The sequence below is a fragment of the Ornithorhynchus anatinus genome, chromosome 5, assembly GCF_004115215.2.
Source record: "Ornithorhynchus anatinus isolate Pmale09 chromosome 5, mOrnAna1.pri.v4, whole genome shotgun sequence".
Lineage (NCBI taxonomy): Eukaryota > Metazoa > Chordata > Mammalia > Monotremata > Ornithorhynchidae > Ornithorhynchus > Ornithorhynchus anatinus.
The window spans coordinates 2,659,868-2,684,001 of record NC_041732.1 but is presented as its reverse complement, the minus strand read 5'-3'; the positions used below and the strand labels follow the sequence as shown (position 1 = coordinate 2,684,001).

General features: G+C 60.4%; 1 protein-coding gene across 2 annotated transcripts; it reads right to left on the bottom strand.

Moving 5' to 3' along the window:
• Positions 1-7,446: 7,446 nt before the first annotated feature.
• On the bottom strand, positions 7,447-22,276 carry MEIS3 (Meis homeobox 3). Of its 2 annotated transcripts, none has more exons than XM_029064524.2 (13): positions 22,158-22,276; positions 19,686-19,870; positions 18,476-18,623; positions 18,052-18,102; positions 16,872-16,922; positions 16,225-16,374; positions 14,274-14,391; positions 12,657-12,802; positions 10,478-10,554; positions 10,230-10,288; positions 9,577-9,663; positions 9,124-9,205; positions 7,447-8,058 (listed from the first exon to the last, which is right to left on the bottom strand). In XM_029064524.2, exons 1-12 carry the CDS (start codon positions 22,167-22,169, stop codon positions 9,147-9,149), a joined length of 1,143 nt encoding a protein of 380 aa, XP_028920357.1. In that variant the 5' UTR covers positions 22,170-22,276; the 3' UTR covers positions 7,447-8,058; positions 9,124-9,146. The 2 variants fall into 2 exon arrangements, with proteins under 2 accessions (XP_028920357.1, XP_028920358.1); XM_029064525.2 differs by having other exon boundaries at positions 7,447-8,053.
• Between the last annotated feature and the right edge of the window lie 1,858 nt (positions 22,277-24,134).

The window sequence follows — 24,134 nt, the reverse complement described above, 5'->3', positions numbered from 1 at the left end:
CTTCCTTCCTTCCTTCCTTCCTCCCTTCCTCCCTTCCCTCCCTCCCTCCCTCCCTCCCTCCCTTCCTTCCTCCCTTCCTTCCTCCCTTCCTCCCTCCCTCCCTCCCTTCCTCCCTTCCTCCCTTCCTCCCTTCCTTCCTCCCTTCCTTCCTCCCTTCCTTCCTCCCTCCCTCCCTTCCTCCCTTCCTCCCTTCTTCCCTTCTTCCTCCCTTCTTCCCTCCCTTCCTCCCTTCCTCCCTTCTTCCCTCCCTTCCCTCCCTTCCTCCCTCCCTTCCCTCCCTTCCTCCCTCCCTTCCCTCCCTTCCCTCCCTTCCTCCCCTCCCTTCCCTCCCTTCCTTCCCTCCCTTCCCTCCCTCCCTTCCTCCCTCCCTTCTTCCTCCCTCCCTTCTTCCTCCCTCCCTTCTTCCCTCCCTTTCCCCCTCCCTTCCTCCCTCCCTTCTTCCCCCTCCCTTCTTCCCTCCCTCCCTTCTTCCCTCCCTTTCCTCCCTCCCTTCCCTCCCTCCCTTCCCTCCCTCCCTTCCCTCCCTCCCTTTCCTCCCTCCCTTCCCTCCCTCCCTTCCCTCCCTCCCTTCCCTCCCTCCCTTCTTCCCTCCCTTCCTCCCTCCCTTCCCTCCCTTCTTCCCTTCTCTACTGTGTGCAGAACACTGTACTAAACGCTTGGGAGAGTACAATACAACACTATAACAGACACATTCCCTGCCCATAACAAGCCATCTCCCCTTCATCCTCCTCTCTTCTTCCTCCTCTCCCCCTCTTCCCCCCGGGCCAGGGTCTGCAGGGAAAGAGGTCCAAGCCCCCGGCCCCCAGCCCTCAACGGCTTCAGCAGAGGGAGAACCGAGGCACTTCCCACCTAGGACCCCGGCGTCCCCAGGGGTTCCCACCATCCTCTCCACAGCGTGTGAGTCTCTTTGACCCCAGCCTTCTCACCGGCCAGCCCAAGCTGCGAGCAAGGCTGAAAATCTGCGGGGCAGGGAGGGGAGGGGGGAGTCGGGAGGTTGGGGGGCTCAAGACAAGCAGGCTGCCCCCCAGCCCCCTCTCTCTCCTCGGGGCCCCTACCCTCGACCCCCGTTCCCGATCCCCAGCCCGCCGAGAGGTTGACCATGGAGACACAGGCCTGGCTCAAGGGTATGGGTGTGTTGGGGTGGAGGGACTCCTGGGTCTGCTTTCAGCCCAGTTGCCTGGGGATGAAACCCAACGTGGCGGCCCCCTCCCCACTCTAATTGAAATCGGGTTGGAGGAGCCCCCTGCCTTCAGCCCGGCCCCCTTTCCCGAATCCAGCGTCTGCTGATCTCTTCTCCCCCCTCCTGCGTGCCTGCATTTGGGTGAGGGGGCAGGAGGCCTCTTTGTAATGGGGGATTAGTTCTGGCGGGGTGGGGGGGCCTCTCCCTCGGCTCCCCGCCAGCTCCTCGTCATTGTCCCGGTTCTGACAGGTGGATAATTGCATGATTAATGGGGCTGCTTTAGCCTTGGATTGAACCAGCAGCCTGGGCTCCCCGCCCCACCCGCCCCCCCTCCTGCCCATCTGTTTGGGGGACCCAGTGCCCTACAGCCGGAGGTTGAGGGGGGCCTGAGGGGCCCGGAGACAGAACGCCCAAATTACCCCCAGCCTCGCCCCCAAAGATGATCACCATGGCCAAGAGGTCAACCTGGCCATCCCCCTGCCTTTCCCTTCCCTGACCCCTACAATCTCCTTCTATAGTCAATCATATTTCTCGAGCGCTTACTGAGTGTTGAGCACTGTGCTACGCACTTGGGAGAGGACAATACAACCACAAACAGACACATTCCCTGCCTTCCACAAGCTAACCATCTATTTTGATGGTATTGATGCCTGACTACTTGTTTTGCTGTCTCTCTCTCCCTTTTAGACTGTGAGCTTCTTGTTGGGCAGGGATCGTCTCTATCTGTTGCCGAATTGTACATTCCAAGCGCTTAGTACAGTGCTCTGCACACAGTAAGCGATAAGCGCTCAATAAATACAAATGAACGAAGGACTGTATTACAACCTTGCCCCATGGGACAGTTCTGCCTGATACCTGATCTAAATCTTCCCTTCTTCGCGACCTCAATTCTATCCCAGGCTTGAGCTGCATCCCCCTGCCCCGGCTCCACTCCCTTAGTCCTCACCCGGCCCACGCAGGTGGAGAGGGGAGGGGGAGACTGAGGAAGATCTGACCTTTGATCCCTTTTTGCCACCCAGCCCAGTCCCTATTTGTCCCAAGTTGGACTTGAGTGAGAAAGGTTGGGAGTGAAGCCTAAGTGTGGAGGGGGGGATGCAGGAGATCCCAGGAGAAGGGAGGATCCTGGATCGCTCCCCCAGCACAGGCCATGACGGGCAGCTGTCAGTGGATGATAGATTAATTTACTATGGGACCATCCCACCGCCCCAACCCCCAGTCCTTCCCACTCTCGTTCTCCCTCCCCCCGATCCTACCCACCCTGGGGCCAGGCTGGGCTCATCCATCACGGTGGTGACAGGGGCCGCCCTAGGGCATCGCGCCTGCCCGGACCCCAAAATAGATCTCCAGGGGCCGACCTGCAGCTCCACACTCCTACACTCGCCTCCATGCTCCTACATTCATCCCCAAGCTCCGACACTCCCTTCCACACTCCCACACTCACCCCCCAAGCTCCTACCCTCACGATCCCACACTCCTCTTTCCCCTGAGGGGCAGGAGGGAAGAGGTCCAGGGGGCGGAAACTCCATCCATCCCATCCCCTGCCCTCTCGGCCCAGTGGCCGTGTCTCCCGCCAGGCTGGCAGGGTGAGACTGGACTGGATCCAGGATGCCTGGGTCTCCCTCCCCAAGGCTTATGTCTCCCAAAGAACTGAGGTTGGGGATGGGGGAGAGGGACGTGGTGGAAGGGGGACCTAGGAGGGAGGGTGGGGCTGGGGGGAGATGCCCCCACACCTCAACCATGTTCCTTTCACCCCTTGTTCCTTCCCCAAAGCAGCTGCAAGGAAAGGGCAGGACTGGGCCATTCGGGGCCTTGATTCCAGCACTTAGAACAGGGCTTGGCACATAGTAAGTGCTTAATAAATACCATTACTATCTCCAACACAGGAGCATGCTGGGGGCTCAGGGAGTGGGGAAAGGGGTCTGGCAAGTTCTGGAGCAGAACCAGGTATGGGGGCCATGACCCCCTCCCCCCTGCCCCCGACAACCTCCACCTTCCCTCCCAAAAACAAGTGTGGAGAAGTAACATGGCCTAATGGATAGAGCACGAGCCTGCGAATCGGAAGGTCATGGGTTCTAATCCCTGCTCTGCTGCTTGTCTGCTGTGTGGCCTTGAGCAAGTCACTTCACTTCTCCAGGCCTCAGTTCCCTGATCTGTAAAATGGTGATTGAGACTGTGAGCCCCATGTGGGATGGGACCTGTACCTACCCCAGAATGTAGTTCAGTGCCTGGCACACAGTAAGCACCTAACAAATACCATTAAAAAACAACAACAAACCCCCTGCTTTCCCCATGTAGGATAGGACTGTGTCCAATCTGATTAGTTTGTATCTGCCACATGCCCTTAGTACAATGTCTGGTGCTCAACAAATATCGTAAAAAGAAAAAAGCAATAACAACAAAAAAAAGCAAGACTCTAGCATAACCCCGGGGCTTAAACCTCCTCTCCCCACACCCAAAGCAGAGTCAAAGGGGCACGAGGCAGCCAGTACGGGGGGTGTTGGGAGCAGATTGGGGGTTCCTCCTGGGCAGATCTGCACCCCAAGCCAGGCCCAGCACATGCTCAGTGGTTCTGAGGCACTCGGTCCGACCTACCCAGTTACCCCAACACTGAATCCTGGTAGAGGTGGGGGGTTGGGGAAAGAGAGAGAGTGAGACCTACAGAATGTGAGTGTACAGGACTCAGCCTGAGTGGTTCTTCATAATAATAACTGGTATTTTTTAAGCATTTACTATGTGCCAAACACTGTTCTAAGTGCTGGGTGAGAAAAAGGTAATCAGGTTGGAAACAGCCCCTGTCCCACATGGGGCTCACAGTCTTTAATCTCCATTTTGAAGATGAGGGAACTGAGGCCCAAAGAAGTGAAGTGACTTGCCCAAGGTCACACAGCAGACACATGGAAGAGCGGGGATTAGAAGGCACGTCCTCTGACTCCCAGGCCCGTGCTCTTTCCACTAGGCCACACTGCATCATGTGTGTGCATATGTTCACATGTATGTACAGTACAGCATCCATGTGAACAACTGCTGCACTGTCAATTTGGAAAATAACCTAGAATGGGGAGGATTTTCTCTTCCTTCTCGTCTCTCTCGCCACCCCACCCCTGCAGCCCAGCCCCACCTCACTTTTCCACCACGCTCCTAGGGGTCCCATCCCCATGGCCCAAGGCTGGGGGAGTGGGAAGCAGCATGGCCTCGTGGCAAGAGCACGGGCTTGGGAGTCAAAGGACATGGGTTCTTATCCTGACTCCGCTACTAGTCTGCTGGGTGACCTTGGACAAGTCACTTCACTTCTCTGTGCCTCAGTTACCTCATCTGTAAATTGGGAATAAAGACTGTGAGTCCCAAGTAGGACAGGGACTGTGTCCCGCCTGATTACTTTGTAGCTACCCTAGTGCTTAGAACAGTGAACGGCACACGGTAAGCGCATGACAAATACTATAATTATTTTTATTATTATTCTGAGGCACGGCTCCTCTCTTCGGGGGTGGGGGCAAGGTGGACCCACCGGCTGGGAAAGATCCTTCTTCTGCAAAGTGCGGGTTACAGCTCTTGCAGTTCCTCACCGCCGGCGGACCCCTCCACCCTGGCCCCTCTTTCCACCGGGCAATCAAGACCAGCTGGGGAAAGCAGCCTGCATGGGACAGGGCCCCAAAGAAAGGCAAAGTCCAGCCCCAGGACTGTCTCCTCTGGGAAGCCCTCTGAGATCTGTCAGGAGGCCCTGCCAGGGTCTCTGCTAGAGACACTGCGGGGTACTGTTTGGGTCTCTTCCAGGGGCATTACCAAGGTCTCTGCTAGGGACACTATCAAGGATCTCTGCTGGGGGCACTGCCAGGGGTCTCTGCCAGGTGTCTCCGGGGTCTCTGCGAGGGGCACCACCACGGTCTCTGCCAGGGACCATTGTCAGGAGCACTGCTAGAATCTCTGCCAAGGACACCACTGGGCTCTCTGCCAGAGACCCCTGCCAGGGATACCGCTGGGGTCTCCCAGGGCATCTCCAGGGTCTCTGCTGGGGGCACCACCGGGCTTTCTGCCAGGGACCAATGCCGGGGCACTTGGGCTCGAGGCCAACTCAGATCCGGCCCTGCCATAGGAGAGACTTAAATGTTTAGTATAACACACAGTAAGCACTCTGTTGAGTGATCCTGGGCAAATCACTTCACTGCTCTGGGCCTCAATTGCCTCATCTCTAAAATGGGGATTAAGACTGTGAGCCCTATGAGGGAGAGGGATTGTGTCCAACCCAATCATCTTGTATCTACCCTAGTGTTTAAAACAGTGTCTGGCACATACTAAGCACTTAACAAATCCCATTAATATAAATCCCATTGATTGATTGATGTACAGGTGAGCCAGGATGAGCAGATCTCCTTATCCTCTTCCCCATTTCTCTCCTCTCCACCCCCACCTCAGCCTTCGAAAGGCCTGGGGTCTGTAAGCCATGCCTATCCCCCTAGGGAAGGAATATCAAATGGCATGTGGAAGGTTATGTGCAAATAAGCATTATCCTTGACTGTTCCCTTGATTTCAACCCCTATAATCCAGTCAGTCACCAACTCCTGGTGGTTCTTCCTCCTCTAGGGCAGATCACTTTCTCTCTATCCAAACTTCCACCAGGTTAGTCCAAGCACTCCTCCTAGCCTGCCTTGATTACTGCATCAGCCTCTTCACTGACCGCCCCACCTCCTGTCTCTCCCCTCTTCAGTCCAAACTTCCCTCTGGTGCCCGGAACATCAATTTGTACGTCTCTCCACTCCTTAAAAACCTCCAACGAATTTCCTTCTGAATCCCGTTTCTCTCTGCATCAACCAGAATAGTGCTCTACCTACACTAAACACTCAAACACAATTGAATGATTAAGACTTTCAATCAGCTCCTCCCTCCCCCTCCAATTACTCTTGTTCCTCTTTTTTTTTTACACATTTATTAAGCGCTTACTTTGTGCCGGGCGCTGTACTAAGCACTGAGGTAGAAACAAGCTAATCATGTTGGTCACAGTTCGGGTCCCACTGGGGCCTCATAATCTTAATCCCCAATTTACAGATGAGGTAACTGAGGCACAGAGAAGTTAAGTACTTGACCGAGGTCACACAGCAGACCACTAGCAGAGACAGGAATAGAACGCAGGTCTTTTGACTCACAGGCCTGTGCTCTAACCACTAGACCACGCTGCTTCTCCCCCTGGACCTTATTTTGCAGGCTTTGCCCTTCTCAAGCTATTCTTGAGACCTGTACCTCTTGTTTCTTGCTGTCAACCTCTCGCTCATGCCCTCCCTTCTGCCTGGAACTCCTTCCCCCAACACACCTGGCAGATCCCTGCTCTCCCCATCTTCAAAGTTCTTCTGAAATCACCTCTCATCCAGGAAGACTTCCCTGATTCATTTCTCACCTGCCCACTCTCCCTTCTTACCATCACTTCAGAACTTCCCCACCTCAACCCTTACTTAATAATAATAATTGTGGTATTTTTCTATACATTTGTTAAGCACTTACTTTGTGCCAGGCACTGTACTAAGCGCTGGGGTAAATATAAGCAAGTAAGGTTGGGCACAGTCCCTGTCTCACGTGGGGCTCACAGACTCAATCCCTATTTTACAGATCAGGGAACTGAGGCTTGGAGAAGTGAAGTGACTTGCCCCAGGTCCCACAGAAGACATGTGGCAGATCTGGGATTAGAATCCATGACCTTCTGACTCCCAGGCCCATGCTCGATCCATTAAGTCATGCTGCTTATGCACATGTCTTTCAACTCCATTGCTTCCCTGCAACTATAATGTGGCTTAATGTGTGTCTGCCCTGCTAGATTATAAACTCTTTAAGGGCAGCGATCAAGTCTGCTAACTCCACGATACTCTCTGAAAGCATTTAGTAAAGTGCTCTGCACACATTAGGTGCTCAATAAATACTACCGATTGATTAAAATAAACGTGGCCCTCCTCCGCTTTGTATTCCTGAATGCAGCCCTTTGCGTAGACACGCACAATAACGCACAGACACACACAGAGTCTGACACAGCCATACACCCGCAGTCAGAATCAAACATTACCTACACAATGCACACAAACACACACAGTCCGACCAACCGTACTCGCATTCGGAAACATACATCACCCTTACAGCTCCCGCAGGCACAGTCTCACACACACGCAGAATCAAATGTAGACAGTGAAACGCAAACTTATATACACACACACTTCTCTGAATCTATTCCCAAACCTTGCGATCTGAAAATCGACTTCCTCTAAATGATCACCGGGTGGGTGTTTTGAGTCTTTTTTTTTTTATCATAAAAATCGAGATTGACCGAAACGAGCCCCAGAAAAGAGCAAAGAAATCGCCCCCTCCTCCAGACAGCCACGGTCTCTCCCGTCCATTTCCGACCCCCCCGCCCACCCGGGGCGGAGACCCGGGCTCGGCCAGCTCGTCTGTCCCGCGTAGCCCTCTCTCCTTCCAAGTAGCCACTGCCTGGGCCGGGGCAGGGGCAGTGCCGTCCGGAGGCTGGGGGATGGCTGGGATGACCCTCAGGGCCCCGGCCGCTGAGCCACGCTTTTCTTCGAGGTTGGGCCCGCTCGCCCAGCCACTCTCTTTCTTTAGCGATAGTGAGACCGTGGGGGTCTTTCTTGCCCCGCCGGGGGAGCGGGGGGGACGTCCCGGCCCCCAAAGATTTCTGTCCGTCTGAACGAGGCTGGGAGGCCGGTGAGTGGCAGGGGTCAGAGGTCGCAGCTCAGTGCCCTGGGATCGGCCGGGGAGGTAGGCGTGGAAGGTGGGGGGTCCGTGGGACAGCGGATGAGGCCGGCCGGGGGAACGGACCCTATCTGGGGGAGGGAGGGGGGTCCCGGACCGACGTCCCCATGGTTCCTGGAGCCTGCTGAGAGCCTGCGCTGTAGGAAGAAGGGGGGAGAGACACGGTCAGAGAGCCCCTTCCACCCAGGGCCCACTGCCCAGAGGGGACAGCCCTTCCCCAGAGGTGGCTGCAGCCCCCGGATGGGGCAAAGAGGGAGAGAGGGAGGTCAGGCCAGAGCTGAAGGCCGATGGGTTCCTGAGAAAACTGGAATTTACCGTCATTCATTTATTTACTTATTTCTATTAATGTCCGTCTCCCCGTCTAGACTGTAAGCTCATCGTGGGCAGGGAACGTGTCTTGTTTATCGTTCTATCGTACTCCCCCAAGAGCTTAGCACGGTGCTTTGCTCACAGTAAGAGCTTGATAAATACGATTGAATGAATGAATGAGTCCTGGCCCCATCCCAACCCTATAGGTTGGACAGAGTTGGAAAGACAGAGAAGAGCCAGCGGGGACGTCGGAGAGAGAAATTGGATGGAGGGTTGGGGGGATGTAAGCAAAAGGAGAAGCGGCAAATGAGGTCGAGGGGAGGAGGGATTGGAGGATCCGGGTGGAGGTGGGCCCGGGGGGGGGGGGGTCGGAGAGAGGGGGAGGGGGCTGGGAGTGGGGGGGCTCCCCTCCCGACAGCCCCGGATGCTCTAACCCCAGGCCGGGCCGGGGTCCGAACAGTCACAGCGATTGGCCACGGAGCCGCTGAGTGGCCTCCCCCCCTCCCCCCGACCCCCCGACCCCTGGCCTCCCCGAGCCCCCTCCCCTGCCTCCCATTCACCGCCGGATTTTCTCACTCTTCACGGTCCTTAGTGCGGCTCCAGGGAACCAAGAAGGAGGGAAGGAAGCCCGGGCCCCGGCCCCAAGCTCCCAGCCCCTCCCTCACCACCCCCCGACCCCAGGGGCTTCCTCAGTACAGAGCGGGGGGCTGGGGGGGGGTCCCCTCTTCGCCTCAGGGCACCCCAAGGGTGGGTAAAAGCGACTTTTTAAGGGCCAACATCCAAGCTACCCTGCTCTCTCGTCTCCCATCCATCTCCCTCCCATGCAGCTGCTTCTGGGGAGGAGTGAGCCGGCCTCCCTTGGGCCCAGCCCCTCCCGCCCGCCCAGCACTTACCGTCCCCAACGTCAAGGTGCTGGCTACATGTAATGCCACTGTCCTTCCATGCCCATCCCCATGCCCATGCCGCCCATCGCTCCTAGAAGGGACAGAGACAGTCAGGCCAGCCCATCCGCCATCCCAACTCCCCCCGCCCAAAATCGAACCCCTGAAGGCAGGGAGCTCCCCCACTGGGCCTTTGAGGGGTGACAAAGGCCTTTGAGGGGTGGGCCTCGGGGGGCGGGGCCCGTGGGGCCGGGGTCCACGATCCGCCACGACCCGCCCCGCGGGGCCAGCCACCCCAAAGCCCCTCGTGGTGGGGATCCTGCGTGGAACCATCCCCGCCGGTGCACATCCCTCCACCGACGCATTTCCTCTCTAATGATGCCCACGGTGGTCGCGGGCTCCTCTTCGGGCCCCCCCCTCCCAAACACACCCACCCACCCACAGACACCGAGGCGGGGGACTGACCTGGCGGGCGGATGGCCATGTGCTGCTGGGTGTCCATGACGTACCCCGCCATCGGGGGGCCCTCGGGGCTGTACACGCCTCCTTGTCCTGTTCGGCGGGGAGGGGGCGGGGGGCAGCCTCCTGTATACATACCCTCCCACCCAAGGCTGGCTCCACCCCCCCCAGACCCCACCCCCACACCGCCGGGCCCCGCCCCAGCCTGGCATACAGTCGGCGCTTAACAAATACCATAATTATTATTATTATTTGTTAAGCGCTATGTGCCAGGCACTGTTCTACGCGCTGGGTTGGATACGAGCTAAACGGGTTGGACGCAGTCCTTGTCCCCCATGGGGTTCCCAGTCTCAAGTCCCATTTTACAGATGAGGACGCTGAGGCCCAGAGAAGGGAAGTGACTTGCCCAAGGCCACACAGCAGACAAGTGGTGGAGCCGGGATTAGAACCCATGATCTTCTGACTCCCAGGCCCGTGCTCTATCCACTACATCATGCTGTTTCTCAATATCACAATGATTATTTGAGACTGTGAGGCCCACGTGGGACAGGGACTATGTCCAACCCGATTTGCTGGTATCCACCCCAGCGCTTAGTACAGTGCCTGGCACATAGGAAGAGCTTAACAAACACAACTATTATTATTATTATTATTATTACCTGTGCGGTTCGACTGGTCGATCATGGGCTGCACGATCCGACGCCGGGCGTTAATGAACCTGCAGGGGTCGGAGCGTTTGTGACCCCCCAGGGAAGCGGGGGTTGGGGGGCAGGGAGGCAGGAGAGGGAGGTCGAGGCCGGGGGGCATAGCTGAGGGGAGCGATGGAAAGAGGAGAAAGAGGAGACCGAGACGGGGGAACGGGGTTCAGGGCCTCCCTTCTCCGCCCGCTGCCCGCCTGGTTCCTTACCAGTTGTTGACTTGGAGGATGGTGAGGCCCGTGTCTTGAGCCAGCTGCTTCTTCTGCTCCTCCGAGGGGTACGGGTGCTGAGTGCGAAAGGCGCGGGAAATCACCTGCCATAGCCTCCATCCTGGGAGATGCCCGAAGGCTCCCCACCCCCCTGAACTTCCCCGCCCCCCACCTTCTTCCACGCTGACCCCCAAGGGACATCGCCCCCACCAAGTACTGCCCCCGGCCCCCCGCCTCGGGCCGCAGCCCCCTCCCCCCATCCTGAGCCCTAGCAGATGGCGAAAGAACACACAGCCCCTTGTTTCTCCAGGCCGGGGGGTTGGGGGGGGGGGAGGAGGGGAGAGGGGGCTGGAGGCAGGGCAGCCCAATGATAAAAGGGCTGAGAGGACTCCCCCCCCCACCCCGCCGCCCTGCCACGCTGTTCATCCTCCCTCCTCGGACCCCCACCCGCCCCCGGGCCGCAGAGCTTGACAGGCCCCATGATGGATGAGCTGAGACCCTTCTCCCGCCCCCTCCTCTCCACTGGCTCCCTCCATCAAGCGAGGAGGGGAGGGGGGAGGGGCACCCCCAGCTGCTGCCATGACAACCGGATCCGCCATTCAGGCCGGGCCTCGACCGCCTGGGCCAGAGGTCACAGGGGTCATAGGATCGGGATCGGGGGGGCAAGCCGGGCACTGCCAGCTTTGGGCCCCAGGCAGCGTGGGGGTGGGCGGGGTGGGGGATGGCAGAGTGGACCCTCACATTACGGGGGGGGGGGGCAGAGACGCCTCCAGGGCCGGAGATTTGGGAAACTGGTCTGAGCCTCTCCCCCTTCAAAGATCTTCACATTTCTGTGCCATGCAATCCCCTCGCCCTCCAGTCCCAGACCCTCCCCGCCTCCCCCCAGCTACAAGATTCTGCCCAGAGGAGGCCACCTGCCTGCCTCAGCTAGCCAAGAGATTTAGTCCGGGCCTCAGGGCGAGCCCATCGGCGTACATGGGTCTCTGTTGCTCTGTACGTTGGTCTCTGAGCTTTGTACGTGTGACTCTGTCTCCGTGTCTGCCTGTGTGTCCGTCTCCGGATGGAACTGCAACTCGGCTTGTGTCTATAGCTCTAGATGGGTGAGTGTCTGTAGAGGATCAAAGTGTGTGTGTATGTGAGTGAGAGAGAGAGTGAAAGAGAGAGAGCACACGGGTTCTCATGTCTGTACATTTTTCCTTGTCTCTCTGATTGGGGTGGGGGGGGGGGGGTCTTTGGGATGTGTATATGCCTGACTCTTGGACCACTAGTTTTTCCTTGTCTCTTGGGGGGAGAGGTTGGGGGAGGGAATCTGTGTGCAAGCCTGTGTGTACCTCTCTGTGTATAGTCTCTCCTGCCCCTGTCTGCCTGAATTGTCGTGCCTGGGTGTGTATTTGGGTGTCTCTGTGCCTCTTGGGAGTTTCACTCCCTGTGTCAGTGTGTGAGAGTGCCTGGCACAGGATAAGTGCTTCACAAACACCGTTTTTTAAAGAAGTAATTTAATCTCTCTGGGGCTGTTTCCCTGATAATTAAGGGGTGTAAAAATCTGTTTCCCTTCTTATCTGTGCTCTCCGAAACGCTAAGTACTGTGCTCTGCACACAGCAAGCGCTCGATAAATACCAGTGATAGATGGATGGATGGTGAGTGTGCGCGTGTGTCCTGCAGTCTGTGGGAATGACTCCCTGTGTCTGTGTGAGTGGGGGTCTCCATGTCAGTGGGCGTGTGGCTCCGTGTGTTAACACGTGTGTCTCTGTGTGGGTGAGTGTGTGTGTGTTTTGGGGGGGGGGGCGGTTGGGGCGGGCGTCGCTGGCGGTGACTGTGCGGTTAGTCAGGCGGGAGAGGCTGGGTTCAGGGTAATTGCCTCGGATGGATTACCCTCACCAGCCCTTAATAGGTTTATAGCTCCTTCAATTAGTCCCTAATTGGTCAGCGTTCATTAACTCAGCTTTGTGTAACTAACCGGGGAGCGGGCGGGCGGTGGCGGCGGCAGCCAAGGCCTCCACCCGGCCAGGCCCGGGACTCGAAATCGCAGCTCGGCTCGGAGCGGGGGTCTCACCCCGGACCCCCCTTCCCCGGCATCTGCCTCTCCAGACCCTCCAAATCTGCCTTTCTGTCGTGGACACCCCCCACGCCCTCTTCCTTTCCGTGGGATTGGGGAGTTGGGGGGCCGCGAGCCCTCACCGAGAGATGCTGGAAGAGCCAGGCCCGCATGATGTTGGTGGCCACCTTGGGGAAGATGCCGCGCTTCTTGTTCCGCTTGCGGTCCCGGTCCAGCTCGTCATCCTCCCCGGTGCTGGGCGAGGCCACGCTGGGTTCCAGGCAGTCACCTGGGGGCGGGCCGGAGGGCGGAGGGGGAGGTCATTCGTTTAATCGTATTTATTGAGCGCTTACTACGTGCAGAGCACTGTACCAAGCGCTCACCGGGAGCCCCCCGGGAGCCTCCGGGCAAGGTGGGGGGCGGGGGGACAGGCAAGACCGGCGTCCGTCCGCTGGGTCCCGCCCTCCCGCCCCTGACCAGAATTCGCCCCCAAATAATCCCGGTCGGGTGGTCGGTTGGAGTCCTTTCATCACTCGACCCGCTCTGGTTTTTAAAGAAAAGTTCCGTCTTGCTTTTGCTTGAAAATAGAGAGTAATTTTCCTGCTCTCGTGAGGGGAGGTGCTCCTCCGACTCTCCCCCTCCCCCTCCTCCCTCGAGGGACGGATCTGGGGGTCTGGTTGTGATTTGGGGAGATGGGGAAGGAGAGGCCAATTAGCATCCGAGCCCGGGGAGAAGAGGCAAGAGATAGAGACCGTCGGAGACGGAGTGTCACCCAGAGACAGCCAGAAAAGGCCCGGAAGGAGAGAGAAGATTGGTGACCAGAGAGACACCCGGAAAGAGAGGCCGGGGCGGGGACGGAGGCTGGAAAAAGAGGATGGGACAGAGGCTGGGGCTGAGGCAAAAACAGGTGTGAGGCTGGGGCAGGGGCAGATGAAGCCTGGGGGCGGTTGGGGAGGGTCTCCACCCAGAGACTCCCCTGGATGGGGACTGGGCGAGGCGGGGGGCGGGAGGCGCCGGATTAGGGGGTCTCGGGAAGGAGGAAGGGTGGGGGGCCAGGCGGCGGAGGAGGAATGGGTTCCTTTGGCGCCAGGGGCACCTCCCACCTCCCACCCGAGCCTCGTCCCCCGGGCCGTGGTCTCCGCGGCTGGACGGGAGCTCCCTGCCCCGGCCCGGCTGAGGGCCTGGGGGTCGGGGGTCCCTGGGGTCCGGGACACAAAGCCGCTGTGTTCCTGGTGGCCCGCGGAAGGGCGGGGGGCCCGACCTTTGACCCAGACGAACGGCAATTAGCTGGAGCCAGGAGTTTGGAGGAGGGGGAAGTGGGGCGGAGGGGGGGGATTGGGCAGAGGGATGGGGTTGGGAGGGGGTCGGGCCGGGCTGGACTCCAGGGAAGGGTACCAGCCAGGTGTTTACTACAAACCCGCCACCGCCAAGCGGCCGGGAACGACCATCTACAGTGAGGGACCCCTATGGGATCACAGGGGGCCACGGCCTCGAGAGGTCACCGCGTTCATCCCCCTGCCTCCCCCTCCCAACGGTCCCAGCCAGAGGAATCTGGCCCGGGGAGGCAGACGCCAGATGGAGGGGGGGGGGGGACTCCAGGGTCCTCCCAGGGCCTAACGCTCCTCCGCCCGTGCGGGAAGTTCTACCGCAAGGCTAACCACTTCTTCATCGGGTTAAACCGCAGACGCATTCTTCCCGCCCCCCTCCCCCCGCCCCTTCCAGCCCCGGCCCCCTCCTCCTCCCCAGCCCCTTCTCCCGACCTTGCTCGCTGGAGTTATCCCCGCTCTGGGAGACCAAGCCGCCGCTGGAAGGCCCCGGGGTCGCCGAGAGAGAAAGAGCGGAGCCGGCCTCGTCCTGCTCGGGGATCCACGAACTAGACTGGGGACGGGGCAGGGGGAGATGGTCAGTCTTGAGCCGTCCCGGGACGGAGCAGGGGGAGATGGTCAGTCTTGGCCGGTCCCGGGATGGGGCAGGGAAAGATGGTCAGTCTTGACCCGTCCCGGGAAGGAGCAGAAGGAGACGGTCAGTCTTGGCCGGTCCCGGGACGGGTCAGGGGGAGATGGTCAGTCTTGGCTGGTCCCGGAATGGGACAGGGGAAGATGATCAGTCTTGACCGATCCCGGGACGGGGCAGAGGGAGATGGTCAGTCTTGGCCGGTCCCGGGACGGGGCAGAGGGAGACGGTCAGTCTTGGCCGGGGGAGACTCCGGCAGAGCCCGCAGCAGGCTGGGGACCTGGATTCGACTCCTACCCTGCCCCTGGGATGATCTCAGGTCCCCGCCCCCTGGCCCGGTCCGGCCCCGGTCCGGCCCGTCTCGACCCCCTCTGCCCCTTCGGCCACGGTCCGGTCTGGCGGCTCCGAATGTCCCTGGGGCGCTGCGGGGCCGGGCCGCCTCAAGCGGTTTCGCGGGAAAGGATCAAAGCCGAAAGACCCGGCTCTTGGCCTTCCCGCCCGATCCGGGGGGGCCCCCGGCTCTGACCCCCTCCCCGACCCCCCGAAATCCCAGTTCAAAGGCGGCCCGGCTCCTGGGAACAATTAAGCCGCAGGGGCTGCGGCGGGTCGGCTCGGATTGCTCGCCCGCCGCGTCCCCGTCTCCCCCCCCCCCCACACCTCGCGACCCCCACCCCGACCCCCACCCCCCGGGTCTCCGAGTGCCGCCCCCCGGCCCCGCTGATTAACCCAGAGACACAACCACAGCCCCACCCCACCCCCAATCCCGCGCCGGACAGCCCGGGGGGAGGCGGTCAGCAAGATTGGGGGCGGGGGGGGGGGGAAGAGAAAGGGAAGCGGGTCTGCATTTGCCCCCATACGGTCAGGATTGGGTTAAAAGGTCTCGGCGGGTGAGAGGCCCCTTTGGGGGAGGCTGGGAGGTAGCCCGGCGCCTGGCTTCTAGGCCCCTTCCTCAAGCAGAAGGGCATCCGGGGGTGGGAGGAGGGGGCTCGCTGGGGGCCTTTTTAAAAAAGGTGGGGGGCCGGCATTCAAACCAGCAAGGTTCGGGGGTGGCCAGGAGAGGAAAAGGTCCACTCTTCCCCCAAAAGCCTGCCCGGCACATACATGAAATTGTGTCTTCGGTCAGTACGCACGTGTATCGGTGGGTCTGAATACTGATATGGGTTTATCTGTTTATCTGTGTGTTTGCTTGTCTGCGTCGTGTGTGTCTGTATGTATCTGGGCATGTCTGTGTTGGTGTATGTATGTGTGTGCTCGTGCATCTGTGTGTATCTGGGCTTGTCTGTGTGGGTGTATATATGTGTGTTTGGGTGTGTATATGGGGGCCCGACTGTGATTGGCATATGTACTTATCTGTGTGTTTGTGTGACTGTTTGTGCCTATAATAATAATAGCGTTGGTATTCGTTAAGCGCTTACTATGTGCAGAGCACTGTTCTAAGCGCTGAGGTAGATACAGGGTAATCAGCTTGTCCCACGTGAGGCTCTCAGTCTTCATCCCCATTTTACAGATGAGGTCACTGAGGCCCAAAAGAAGTTAAGTGACTTGCCCACAGTCGGAAAGCTGCCAAGTGGCAGAGCCGGGATTCGAACCCATGACCTCTGACTGCCAAGCCCGGGCTCTTTCCACTGAGCCACGCTGCTTCAAGCGAGAGTGCCCACAACTCCCATGGCCACGGTCTCTCCTGCCCACTGCCTACTTCCAGCTCTGCCCCCCTCGGTAAGGGTCTCCCCTCCCCCGCCCCCTGCACGGCCGCCGCACCTGGTCTGCCAGGCTGGTACAGGATCCCGGGAAATCCTCCAGGTCCGACTTGGAGAGCCCATCGCGGTCGTCGATCACCAGATCGATGGGCATTTTCCCTTTGAGGCAGGTGATGTAGCGGTGGCAAAAGTTGTCACAGAGGTCGTGCACCTGTGGGCACCGCCGGGGGGCGCCGTTGTCGGAGAGCCGCCAGGGGGCGCCACTGAGGGGGGGGCAGACGGGATGGGAGGGGGCACTGCCAGGCTACAGGGGTCGCGAGGACCAGGGAAAGGTGCTCCCCGTTTAGATTGTGAGCCCGTCACTGGGCAGGGATTGTCTCTGTTGCCGAATTGTCCATTCCAAGCGCTTAGTACAGTGCTGTGCGCATACTAAGCGCTCAATAAATACGATTGAATGAATGAATGAATGTCCCCGTCGAATAGTGCAGGGGCAGAGAGAGACCCGAGGTCTGGGGGGGAGGGGATGGAAGAGGAGCCGAGGGGGGGGGGGAGGGCGCGGGGATCCGACCCTGGAGGAGGGGCAGTTGGCCTTCCAAGAGTCGGGAAAGGAGATCCCGGCGGGGCAGGAGGCGGGGCAGAGCAGAGGAGAAACACTGACGGGAGCAGAAGGGAGTCGGGGAGGCAGGGAGAAGGCCAGGGGAGACTCACCTTTTCCAGCTCCAACAGATGAAACCGCAGTACCTGGATGGCCTGGATCATCTGGGGCGGGGGCGGACACGGCCAGAAAAAAACCCGGCAACGTCAGAGACCCGGCACAGCCGGAGATTCGGCGCGTTTTCTACAGAAACGTTCAGTCCAGGTTTCCCACTCCTCAAGAACCTCCAGTGGTTGCCCATCCACCTCCCTATCAAACAGAAACTCCTCACCGTGGCCTTTAAAACAATCACCTTGCTCCCTCTTATCTCAACTCGCTACTTTCCGACTCCAACCCAGCCGGCACACTTTGCTCCTCCAATGCCAACCTTCTCCCTGGACCTCCAGCTCGTCTATCTCACCACCGACCTCTCGGCCGCGTCCTGCCTCTGGCCTGGAACGACTTCCCTTCTATAACCGATATCAACTCTCCCCCCCTTCAAAGTCTCACTGAAGGCCCTTCTCCTCCAAGAAGTCTTCCCTGACTAAGCCCTCCTTTCCTCTTCTCCCACTCCCTTCTGCTTCGCCCTGACTTACTCTCTTTGCTCTTCCCCTCTCCCAGCCTCCGACCACTTATGTCCATATCTGTCATTTATTTATTGCTGTTCACATCCGTCTCCCCCACCTCCCGACTGTAAACTCGTTGTGGGCAGGGAATGCATCTGTTTATTGCTGTATTGTCTTCTCCCAAGCGCTTAGGACAGTGCTCTGCACTCAGCAAGAGCTCATTAAATACGACTGACTGACTGACTGATCCGACGCAGCCAGAGAGCCGGCAGTGACAGAGACCCCACACAGCCAGATATCCAGCAGTGTCAGAGACCCCGGGAGTCAGAGGTCGTGGGTTCTAATCCCACCTCCGCCACTTGTCCGCTGTGTGACTTTGGGCAAGTCACTTAACTTCTCTGTGCCTCAGTTCCCTCAGCTGTAAAATGGGGATTAAGACTGTGAGCCCCACCTGATTATCTTGTATCCTCCCCCGCCCCCAACCCCCGCGCTTAGAACAGTGCTTGGAACATAGCAAGCGCTTAACAAATACCACCATCATCACCACCAGAGACCGGGCAGCGACAGAGACCCGGCAGTAGCAGAAACAGCGAGAAAGAGGGCGACCCTCCGTGAGGAGTCCCTCTGGCTCCCGATCCTTTTAATCCCCTCCTCCCCACCCCACCACCGCCAGGGCCCGAATCCTCACCAAGTTATCCAGCTCCGGGTTGGAAGAAAAAAGGGGCTTCTCCGTGCGAACCTAGGTACGGGACCGAGCGTGGGAGAGGACGGGGAGACCCTGATTACCGTCTGCGGACCCCCGCCCCCCAGGGCTCAGGCTACATCTCCCCCCCCCCAGCAAGGCCTGGTCCCCCAGCCCGTTATTGGGCAGGGATTGTCTCTATCTGTTGCCGAATTGTCCATTCCAAGCGCTGAGTACAGTGCTCTGCGCATAGTAAGCGCTCAATAAATACGATTGAATAAATGGATGACTGATCTGGACGCGCAGAGACCCTCGGGCCTCGCCCGCGTGTGCACACGTTTACCCTCCTCTGCGGGCAGACGGGACCCACGGGTGGTCGTGCGCGCCTGGGGGAGCAGGGGCGTGTGTGGAGGGTCCCGGGGGGGTTCACCTGCTTGGAGAAGACGGCGATGTCCTCGTTGAAGGAGTCCGAGGAGCAGACGTCGCCGCCGGGGTAAGCCCCGGAGCCGTCTCGCGGGGAGCAGGTGGCCAGCTCGCACTTCTCGAAGACCAGGGCCAGCAGCGGAAACAGAGGATGCCTGGCGAGTGGGAGGGGGCCGGGGGCCAGCCAGCGTCAGGCCCGGGCCTGCCCCGGGGGGTCAGCGTTCCCCCACCCCCCACATCCCACCGGAGCAGAAGCGGACTGAAGGCCAGAAAGGTCCACCTCCACGGGGATTCGTGGCCCAAGGAGAACGCACTCACAGGTACTAATATTAATGGTAATCGTTAAGCGCTCACTATGTGCTAAGCACCGGGGTAGATACGAGGTAATCGATCTGTCCCACTTGGGGCTCACAGTCTTAATCCCCAGGGTACAGATGAGGCAACTGAGGCCCAGAGAAGTGAAGCGATCTGCCCAAGGTCACACAGCAGACAAGTGGCGGAGCCGGGATTAGAACCCACAGGTAGAGGCACGCCCGTGTTCGCCCGCACACGTAGAGCAGGTAATGGGGATCGGTTTGCCCGAGGGGGGCCCGCTTCCACCCCCTCCCCTGGAAAGGCAGCAGCGTGGCCTAGTGGCTAAAGCCCGGGCCTGGGAGTCTGAAGGACCTGGGTTCTAATCCCGGGCTCCGTTTCCTTGTCCGTTGCGTGACCACGGGCTTCTCTGTGCTTCGGTTCCCTCATCTGTAATATGGGGGTTAGTTCAGCCCCATGTGGGACAGGGCCTGTGTCCAACCTGATCAGCCTGTATCCACCCCAGTACTTGGTATAGTTGGCTTTTAACAAATGATAGTAGCAGTGGAACTTGTTAAGCGCTTGCTATATGCCAGGCACTTTACTAAGCGCCAATAATTGTAGGTACTGCTTAAGCACTTACTATGGGCCCAGTACTGCTCTAAGCGCTGAGGTAGATACAAGTTGATCAGGTTGGATGCGGTCCCTGTCCCACATGGGGCTCACAGCCTTCATCCCCATTTTCCAGGGAACTGAGGCCCAGAGACGTGAAGCGACTTGTCCAAGGTCCCACAGCAGACAAGCGGCAGAGTCGGGATTAGAACCCACGACCTTCTGGCTCCCAGATCAAATACCACAAAAAAAAGCAAGCAGACCCTGGATCCGACCACCCCTCCTCCTCCCCGCGTCCCCGCAGGGCCCCTCACCCATAGATGTCGTCCTTGTCTCTCTTCAGTCCGTCGCCGCCCCCCAGCCCCGGGGGCAGAGCCGAGCGCTGAGGGGTCCCGGAGGGTCCGTAGGGGGACGGGGCGGGGGCGGGGGCGGGGGCGCGCTCGCCAAAGCCGGCCCGGGCCGCACCGTCCAGGCCCGGGTAGTGCACCAGGTCATCATACTGCCGAGGGAGAGGGCCCGGACAGACACGGTCAGCGGCCGGAGGAGGAAGAGGAGGAGGAGGAAGAACAGCAGCAGCAGACCCGGCCTCCCCGACCCCCTGCCCCCCAGACCCTCCCGACCCCCCGGCCTCCCGTCGGAACTTGGAAATTTCCCGGTTATTTGGTTTTCCCATCACTGCCCTGAGCCGGCCCGACTCGCTCCAGCTGAGCCCAACCGAGCCGAGCCAAGCCCAGTTTCCTGAAACTCCCTAACATTTCTCTCCCCTACACACACACACACACACAAACCCCCCCCCCACACTCGCGCATTCGCACACGCACAACTCTCTCTGCCTCAGTCTCTCCGTCTTTCTCCCTCGGGATTCGGGCCCCGACTCGGACTCGACCCGTCTGTGGTTCTGGCATCTCGGATCCGGGCCTTGTCTGCGAGGAAGAGGAAGGGAGTTGGGGTGTGTGTGTGTGTGTGTGTGTGTGTGTGTGTGTGTGTGTGTGTCGGGGAGTGGGGGTGGACCGCACGTGCTCGTGGGAAAGGTCCTGACACGGGAATTGGAGCGGGAGAGATGGAAATGTCCTGAAACGTCCTTTGCTGGAAGGGTTTCCACTTCTTGGTCAGAGGTTATTTTCGAACATGGGAGTGTAAGTGTGTACGTGTAAGTGTGAGTGTGTGTGTAAGGGCTGGCTGCTCTGCTGCTTTATTTACTGTCCCCTTCTGCCTACCCCATTGTAGCGAGGGAGGGAGAAAAACGCAGATCCGCGCTATAGCAGGGGGGAAATCTTCCCAGGCCCTCCCCTGCCCCGACCAGGGGAGAAAGCGAGGCTGTGACTGGAGGCCCGGGAGGAAGCCTTCGCCCTCGCCCGGGGGTCTGCTCCCCCCATTCAAACATTTATCCATCTGCACCCCCAAACTGCGACCGACCCTCCGCCCGCCCGTTCGTCCGTCCTTCGATCTTCCCGGTCAGACCGGGCTTTTCCTCCGCCGGAGTCGTGGGAAGGGGGGGAGGGAGAGAAACGGGGCCGGGGCGGGCGATGCGGGGGATGCGGGGTTCCCGCTCGATCCGGGAAAGAAAGAAAGAAAGAAAGAAAGAAACCCGAGGAGCGGTTCCGATTCTGAAACTCGGAGGCAAGTTCTGGAGGATGCGGGCGACCCGTCACACACCACGAACACACATACGCGCTCACAGGTGCACCCCGACACACGCTTGAACACACGTAGGTACACACCGTCACACCTACAGCCCTGCCATACAGACACATTGGGTGCAGACGAACAGGTCCAACCGCGGACACCTAATCCAAAGACACACCTGAGATGTCCCCGGACTGTCTCTCCGAGACACACACAGACAGACACACAGACACACACACACGCACCGCCCTACGAAAAAGCGGCCGGGTGGAGCAGGATAAACGAGGAAATCGGGGACTGTGAAGCTACAACAGGGGAGGGGACATACCCAGGAGGCAGAATTGAGTGGGTTGTGCCCGTTTCTGGGGTTCGCACGTGGGTTGGCGAGGGCGTGTACAACAGAGGCAGCAGAGACCTGTACAACCGCTGTGCCCGGGTGTGTGCTTGAACATCTGAGGGAGTGTCACATGCGTACCCCGCTGCGCAGACACACATCTCTGCACACAAACAGCAGCACGCTTTCCCACACACGGCCCCACTGGCGTCCGCTCCCCCCCAAAGGCACTCATGCACACACACACACACTCACTTGCACGATGTCACGCACACACTTGCACACAGACTCCCATAAACACACGCGAGGTCCTACACTCGCACACGCATTGAGCCTCCCCGGCCTCTCCCACTCCCCCCCGCCCCCGCCCAACACCGTTCCCTGTGGGTCAAGCGCTTAATACGGTGCTTGGCACACAGTAAGCGCTTAACAAATACCACAACTATCCTTTGCAAACTTAGGGCCTGAGCTTCTGGCTGTGCCGCCCCCCATCCTCCCTCCCAACTGGGCTCCCCCAGGCCCCCCATCCTCACCTCCCAGGAAAGAGAGAGGGGAGAGAGGGGGCATCCCCTCGCCTCCCGCCACCGGGAGATGGCAAGCCAACCGGCGGGTCAGAGATCTCTCGGCACCGGCCTCTGCCCTTCCCCCGGGCTCCAGAACGAAGCGGGGCTGGGTGGGCATAGGTCAAACTCTCTCCCTTCCCTTCTGGTCTCTCCGGGCTTGAGGATCAGGTGCTGGAATCGGAGGGCAAGCTAGGGCCCGCAAGGGGACGAGGGGTCCGGGGGGCGAGGGGCGAGGCGGGATGGGGAGGGGGCGGGAAACTCACCCGCTGGGCCATCGGCCGCCTGGAGTTCGTCTCGGGCCGGGAGGTCTCGGCAGGCTCCCCCCGTCTCCGGAGACAGGCGGGGGGCGAGGGGAGGGGAGCGCTCCTTTCCCCCCCCCACCCCCCGGACCCTCGCCCCCTCGGCCCTCAGCGGGTGCAACGGGCCGGGGCGAGGGGCATCGGCCGGCAGCCCCCCGGAGAGCCCATCCACGGAGCCGGCGGGGGCGGGGGGCGGGGTGGGACGGGGGGAGGGAGAGGGGGAGGATTCCCCCCTCCCCAGCCCCTTCGGGTCCGGCTCCGGGCCGGCCGGGTCACCAGGCCGGCATCTCCGCGGGGCCGGCTGGCGGGGGAGGGGGCTCCCGGGGCAGGGGGCGGGAGGGGGGGGGCGTGGGGGTGTTGGTGGAGCGGGGGGAGGGGGGCTGTCCTGGGCCCGGTCTGGGGCAGGCGCTGGGGAAAGGGAGGGAAGGAGGAGGGGGAAAGAAAGAAGGGAAGAGCCGGGGGTCAGGACCGGCCGTCGCCCCTGCTGGGACCTCCTCCCGGCTCCTCGGAGGGGGCTGGGGGAGGGGTGGGGGGCGGTGGTCTGGAGGGTCCTGCCGAGCCCCGGGGCCAGCCCCCGCCCCCCGCTGTCTGTGTCCCTGCAGCCCGGAGGAGAGCCGCTGGCCCCGGCCCCGGTCCCGGTCCCGGCCCCGGCCCCGGCTCGGGCTCGGGCTGTCCCCGGCTCTGTGTCCGTGTCCGTCTCTGTCTCTGTGTCTGTGTCTCCGTGTCCGTCTCTCCCCTCTCCCCAGCAATGAGCACATCCGGAAGTGCCAGCCTCTTCACTCGTTAACCCGCTGTCCGCCGGGCCGGGCCGGGCCGGGCCGCCCGGGGCCGGGGGCGGGGGGGCGGGGGGCGGCGAGGGAGGACGAGGACTCCTTCGGCCCTGGATTCGGCCCGAGGGCCACCTCCGGCTCCGGGCCCTGAGCCCCCTCCCCGATTCGGACTCCGGGCCCTGGACCCCCCGGATCCCAGCCCCCAGACCCCCGCCCGCCCCTCCTCTCTCTCCCTCCTCCCTTCCCCGCTGGGGCCTGTTGTGCCCCCCCCCCTCCCCTCCCCCCGGCCCCCACCGCCCCGCATCTCTCCCTTCTGTCTCCCTCCCTCCCTCTGCTCCTTCTCCCCCTCCTCAACCCTCTCCCTCCTCTTCTTCTCCCCCTCCTCAACCTCCTCCCTCCTCTCCTTCTCCCCCTCCTCGCCTCCTTCCCTTCCTCCTCTCCTCCTTCCCTCTCTCCTCTTCTCCCCTTCCTCGCCTCCTTCCCTTCCTCCTCTCCTTCTCCCCTTCCTCGCCTCCTTCCCTCCCTCCGCTCCTTCTCCCCTTCCTCGCCTCCTTCCCTCCCTCCTCTCCTTCTCCCCCTCCTCACCCCCTTCCTTCCCTCCCCCCCCCCCCCCCCTCGCCGGGGCCCCTGGGTGGCCTCACAGAGGCGGGATCGGAGCAGAGAAGGCTGGAGGAAAGAGAAAAGGAGGGAGGGAGCCCACCGATTCCCTCCTGAGGTCCAGCCTGGAATGAGGGGAGAGCCCTCCGGAGGAAATTAAGAGAGAGAGACCCACGGAGAGATAGAGACAGAGAGACTCAGACACCGAGGCGGAGAGACTCTTAGAGAGAGAGACACTTGGAGAGGGGTAGGGAGAGAGACCCCGAGTTACAGAGGCAGAAGGAAGCACTCAGAGCAGAGAGACTGTCAGAGAGACAGAGACCAAGAGACCTGCGGCCTGGCGTCTGGGGAAGACGGAGGCAGAGGGCTGAAAGGGAGAGAAATCGGGGAGCAGACAGAGGCCGAAAGTGAGGAAGAGGCTGAGGGGAGAGATAAGGCTTGGCCGAGGAGGGAGGTGAAGAGAGGAGCAGGGAGACGACAGATGGACCGAGAGACGGAGGCTAGGGACGGAGGTCATCTGAGAGAGGAACAGAGATTAGGAACAGAAACAGACTGCGAGACAGAGATTAAGGAC

Excerpts from the sequence above, each read along its gene's own strand:
- MEIS3 (XM_029064524.2), bottom strand. Across the intron at positions 16,923-18,051 it reads ACCCGGAGCTGGATAACTTG|ATGATCCAGGCCATCCAGGT; the intron begins GTGAGGATTCGG and ends CCCCCGCCCCAG. Across the intron at positions 16,375-16,871 it reads ATCTGTTGGAGCTGGAAAAG|GTGCACGACCTCTGTGACAA; the intron begins GTGAGTCTCCCC and ends CGGTGCCCACAG.